This window comes from Acanthisitta chloris, unplaced genomic scaffold (genome assembly GCF_000695815.1).
Source record: "Acanthisitta chloris isolate BGI_N310 unplaced genomic scaffold, ASM69581v1 scaffold19469, whole genome shotgun sequence".
In the NCBI taxonomy this organism is placed as follows: Eukaryota; Metazoa; Chordata; class Aves; order Passeriformes; family Acanthisittidae; genus Acanthisitta; species Acanthisitta chloris.
The window spans coordinates 1,063-6,718 of NW_008691043.1; the positions used below are offsets into that span (position 1 = coordinate 1,063).

Consider the following 5,656-nt stretch of genomic DNA (forward strand, 5'->3'; position numbering starts at 1 on the left):
CAGAGCTTGGCATGGAGCAGGAACCCCCAAAGCTCCTCAGAGCCAGGGCAGGAGGAAGCCCAGACTGCAGACAAGGCAGGAGTGGGCACAAGGCAGGTGTTTCACTCGCTTCCAGGGGATTTTGGAGACACCAATCTCAGCAGACGAGGTTTCCCATCCCGGCAGACCCCCAGGGGCAGCACAGCTGGATCCATGTGCCCCACAAACACAGTACACTGATCTCTCTAGGGATTTTTATTGAGAGCTCTGGGGGTAACAGTTCATTTCTTCTTCTCCACGTCCTGCTCCGCTGCCTCCTTGGCGCGCTTGGCGCGGATGCCGAAGAGGCGCGCATTGGCCCGCGCCATGCGCAGGCTGGCAAAGGCCTTGAAGTTCTTCTCATCATCCGTGATGACACGAGCCTTCTCCCGCTTGAACACCTGGGGAGAGATGGGCAGACAGTCAGGAGGTGCTGCAGGGCCTGGATCCGAGGCTGGGAGGGATCCATCCCCCGCGGGAGCAGAGTGCTCCTGGCCTTTGCACAGGCACTGCGCTCCAGTCAGCGCCGAGAACAATGGACTGGGGATGAAAGCAAGCCCCATGGGAAATGTGAGTCAGGTTTCATGGAATCAAGAGTTGTTAACGGGAAACGACCTTTAAGAGTGCAACCATCAGACCAACACCACCATCACGCCCTCAAGTGTCACATCCACACAGCTGTTAAATCCCTCCCTAGGGAGGGTAACTCCACCACCTCCCCGGGCAGTCCCTTCCAATTCCTGACAGAATGAAGGACTTCCATGAAGAAATTTTCCCTAATATCCAATCTAAACCTCCCCATGTACAGCTTGAGACTGTTCCCTCTCACTCTGCCCCTTGTTCCCTGGGAGGGAGGGTAACTCCACCACCTCCCCGGGCAGTCCCTTCCAATTCCTGACAGAATGAAGGACTTCCATGAAGAAATTTTCCCTAATATCCAATCTAAACCTCCCCATGTACAGCTTGAGACTGTTCCCTCTCACTCTGCCCCTTGTTCCCTGGGAGCAGAGCCTGACCTCCACCTGGCTGCACCTCCTGTTAGGGTTTGTGGTACTATCAACAGGAGATCTGGGTAACTGAGATGGTTTGGGGACAAACAGTAAGGATTTAGGAACAAGCAGTGACCACAGAACCTGCCTGTATACCCCCAATCCAGCTACAACTCAAACTGCCCCAAATTTCACAGGTCTGAGTTCTCTCAAAGACTTATTCCTGGGTTTTGTATGATCCAGGATGGGCAGTGCCTGAAGACAGACACCCTCAGTGGCGTCAGCAAGGAAAGAACTCTCTCCACAGAGTTTCATCTCAATCATGTCACACAAGGAGCAGGATTTAATTACACTTACATTCTTGATGGGCATAACAGGTCCTGTGAGCTGCGTGGCCATCTTGAGCTCCTCTGGCTGTGCAAAGAGAAGACAGAAAGTGTTAAAATCACAAAACTTAAACTTCTCAGGGTAAAACCTCAGTTATAGCAGGGCCCGCAGGCAGGTACCCAGCTGAAACGAGGTGTTAACGATCCTGCTGAGAGGTTTAACACCAAACCGTAATGAATCCAACACTTGAGGAGGGTTTGGCACAGACATGCAGGACAACCCACGTTGTGCCTGGATCCGGTCGGAGGAACAGCAGCCCCTGCCAGCTGGTAAAGCTCTGACACCAACTGTGCCACTTTCAGGTTGATACAGAATCATTCAGGTTGGAAAAGACCTCCAAGACCATCGAGTCCAACCTGTGACCCATCACTACCTTGTCAGCTAGAGGAGAACACTGAGTCCAGCCCTTGAACACCCTCAGAGGTGGTGACTGCAGCACCTCCCTGGGCAGCACACTGCAATCCCTGATGGCCCTTTCCATGAATAAACTCCTCCTGATGTCTGACCTGAACCTCCCCTGGCAGAACCTGAGAACATTTCCCCTTGTCCTGTCCCTTGTTCCCTGGGAGCAGAGCCTGGCCCCAGCTGGCTGCACCCCCTATCAGAGAGCTGTAGAGAGCAGAAGGTTCCCCCTGAATCACCTTTTCCCCAGGCTGAGCCCCTCCAGCTCATATATACCCAACACATTCCCCAGTGACTCCTCCTAAGCTGATTCCAGCTTCCTCTAACACTATGGCATCAAGCAAAAAAAGACTGAAGGTTTATTTTGTATATAGTTACTTCTAGCAAACACATCTGAACCAGTATTTCAGACCTGCATGAACTGGTAGGGAAGCTCAAGGCCTTTCCTCCCCACTCCAAGGGCTCCACCATGGTTAGCAGCTCAGAGCCAACACTGGAAGCTCGAGGACAGTTGGAGCAGTGCTGCCTGGTGGCTCGCAGGGCCCCACAGGAGGTGCGTATGTACCACTGGCACAGCCAAGGAACACAGCTCCACTCTGCTCTCAGAGAGGTTTTAATGAAACCATTTCTGAATGTCAAGAGCAAACACCTTCTGGAGCCTTTCTGGCACACAGCTCCACAGAGCTGCCCACAGAGCCTGTCCTGGCAAGGCTGACTCCAGGTGGGATTTTCAGCCATTCTGACAGTTTAGCTCCCTGAACTACATCCCACCTGGCTGGAGAAGGATCAGAGTCACAGGTATCAGTCCCCAGACAGGTCTGCAGTCCCTCAGCCAAAGGCTGCCCGAAGCAATACCCTGACCCAGAGAGCCCTGTGAGACTGGACCCTGCCAGGCCCAGAACCAAACACCACTAACCATGTGCTCAAGGTACCACATTCACTCAGGGATGGTGACTTCACCACGGCCCTGGACAGCCCCTTTCAACACCTGACAGCCCCTTCCATTAAGAAATACTCCCCGACATCTAACCTGAACCTCCCCTGGCACAACCTGAAGCTGTTTGCTCCCATCCTGTCCCTTGTTCCCTGGGAGAAGAGCCTGATCCCATCTGACTGCACCTCCTGTTAAGGCTCCCTGAGCCTCCGCCTCTCCAGGCTGAGCCCCTGCAGTCCCTCAGTCTCTCCTCACAGGATGTGTGTTCTGGCCCCTGGGACAGTGTGCAGGTCCAGCAGCAATCCCTGCCTGCACCCCACAGCACCAGGATGGGCTCAGCACCAAATCTCCCAAACCCGGACTGGAACCAGCCCCTGTGACACATTCCCAGCAGTCAAGTACTTACAGAGCTGTCTCCCTTCTTGGGCATGGCTGGCTTCCTCGGGAAGAGGATGAGCTTGGAGTGGTACTCCTTCAGCCTCTGCACGTTGGCCTGCAGGGATTCAGTGGACTTGTTCCGGCGCCGCGGATCCACAGAGATTCCGATCGTCCGTGCGAATCTCTTGTTGATGCCAGCAAGCTGGCGGGGAGAGGGAGTGGTGTCAGCATCCCACAGCTCCCAACAGCAGACACACAGGGGGCCTAGCATAGCCAGCAGGGGCTGCAGGGGCTGGGGAAGGCTGGCATTGACAGAGAGACCGACAGCACTACCCCCAAAGTGTGTCCTCGTGTATCTTACTGCTTAAAATGCTCCTCAGGGTTTCATCTTTGCAGGTGGATTTCCTCAGGATAGCAAAGTGCAACCCCTGAGGGGAGATTTAAGCTTGGATACACATAGACATCTGTGAGTCAGGACATGCAGAACTGGTTCACTCGGAGCTCTGTTAAATAAGGACTTTTTTACCCATCTTAAACACCAAACTCATTTCAGTTCCAAGACAAACAGCTGTGTCCTGCTTTGTTCCACTATCACCCAGAGACTAAAGAACAGCAAAGTAATGAAGCTTTGACTCCCACAAGAGCTATTTTCCTGCCTCAGTGCCCCAATTTCAGTGATGAATGTTTTAATTAGGTACTGAACCATGCACAGGGGTGGCTGGTGGCTGCCAGCAGGCACTGATGTGGCTCCTGCCCACTGCTCAGATATGTGGTGGGAGGTCCCTGCAGACCACCACAGCCCAGAACCACTCAGCACACCTGGGCAGGGTACAGGACACTTTCCTGAAGGAATGGAGTACAGGAAACACCTCCCACAGAGTTGAAGTGCTCCTACACCAACTACCCCAGCTGCTCCAGGAGGCTCCTCCTGGTACAACCACCCCGATGCTCTCAGAAGTCAGCTGACCTCAGTTTACTTAGTCACAACACAAACACATTGGCCAAAATAGTTAGGATTGGCAGAAAAGTGTTTCAGAAAAAAAGAAAAGAAGTTAATTAAGATATTAATCTTCCCCTCCCCATAAGAAGAAGTTAAGGAGACTCAAGGCTCTTCCAGAATCCAATTTTCATACAGTCATGCAGTGCTTTGGGTTGGAAGAACCTTAAACCTCACCCCATTCCACCCCCTGCCATGGGCAGGGACACCTTCCACTAGCCCAGGTTGCTCCAAGCCCCATCCAACCTGGCCTGGAACAATTTCAGGGATGCAGCAGCCACAGCGGCTCTGGGCAACCTGTGCCATAGCTTCACCACCCTCACAGAGAGGATTTCTTTCCATGAATCCAACCTACATTTCCCCTATTTCAGTCTGACTTGAATGGAATTTTAAGTGCCAGTCTGACTAGACAAGCAGACATTCACCCTTCAAAGCATCTTTCACTGCACAGTTCCAGGTGATCCCAGTGTTTCCTTGCTCCCAGAGCAGGAACGCCTCGGTCTCCTCTGGCTGAGGTACTGACAGCAGGACAGGATGAGCAACTGAGCTCAGACTGGAAGTCCACTCACTTCGATCAATGCTCTGTACTTACTTTAAGCTCCTCCAGGCTGAAGCCTCTGCCAGCACGAACCTTCTTGTGGTACCTGATGGTGGGACACCTGACGATGGGCCGGATGGGCCCAGCCACGGGCCGGGGGGCAATGCGGCGAGCCTTGGCCTGCCGAGCCTTCCTCCTGGAATGTCACAGGGGCAGTCAGGGTGGGAAAGGCCTCCAGGATCATCCAGTTCAACGTGTGACCCACCACCACCTTGGCAACTAGACCAGAGCACTGAGTGCCACGTCCAGTCGTTCCCTGGACACCTCCAGCGATGGTGACTCCACCACCCCCCTGGCTAGCACACTCCAATGTTTAACAACCTTTCTCATAAAGAAATATTCCCTAATATCCACCCTAAGCATCTCCTGTCACAGCCTGAGGTTGGTTCCCCTTGCTCTGTATCTGTCTAATGGGAACATGGCCCAACCCCACTTGGCTGCACCTCCTGTCAAGGAGTTGTAGAGAGCAGAAGGTTCCCCCTGAGCCTCCTTTTCTCCAGGCTGAGGCCCACAGCTACTCCTTGTGCTCCACACCATTCCCCAGCTCCATTCCCTCCCCTGGAGATCCTCCAGCCCCTCTATCTTAGAGAGGCCCAAACCTGTCCCCAGAATTCCAGGTGTGGCCTCACCTGTGCCCACAGCACAGAGGGACAAGTACTGCCCTGGTCCTGCTGCCACACCATGGCTAATACAATGCAGGTGCTACTGCTCTCCTTGGCCCCATCCATGGGACAGCCCTCAGGACACCTCATCTCTGCCAGATGTGCCACTCCCACCCTGCGATCCCGCAGAAACCAGGCTGGATGTACTGCCCAGGAACGGTCGCGGCCATCAGAGATCAAGGGTTCAAGAGCATCATCACGGAGGTGCAGCGATTCCGGAGACGTCTCATCACTTGGCTGCGCCTGGAGGAGCTGGGACGGAGCGGAGACTCTGACAAACCCCGAGCGAGC

General features: G+C 54.0%; 1 protein-coding gene across 1 annotated transcript; it reads right to left on the minus strand.

The window, feature by feature from the left end:
* Window positions 1–219: 219 nt before the first annotated feature.
* RPL13 (ribosomal protein L13) lies at window positions 220–4,839 on the minus strand (the record flags this gene model as incomplete). The annotated part of the gene is made up of 4 exons (XM_009082092.1): window positions 220–419; window positions 1,365–1,421; window positions 3,137–3,310; window positions 4,698–4,839. Coding segments are annotated over 4 exons (532 nt in total), but the record flags the coding sequence as incomplete, so codon positions are not given.
* Between the last annotated feature and the right edge of the window lie 817 nt (window positions 4,840–5,656).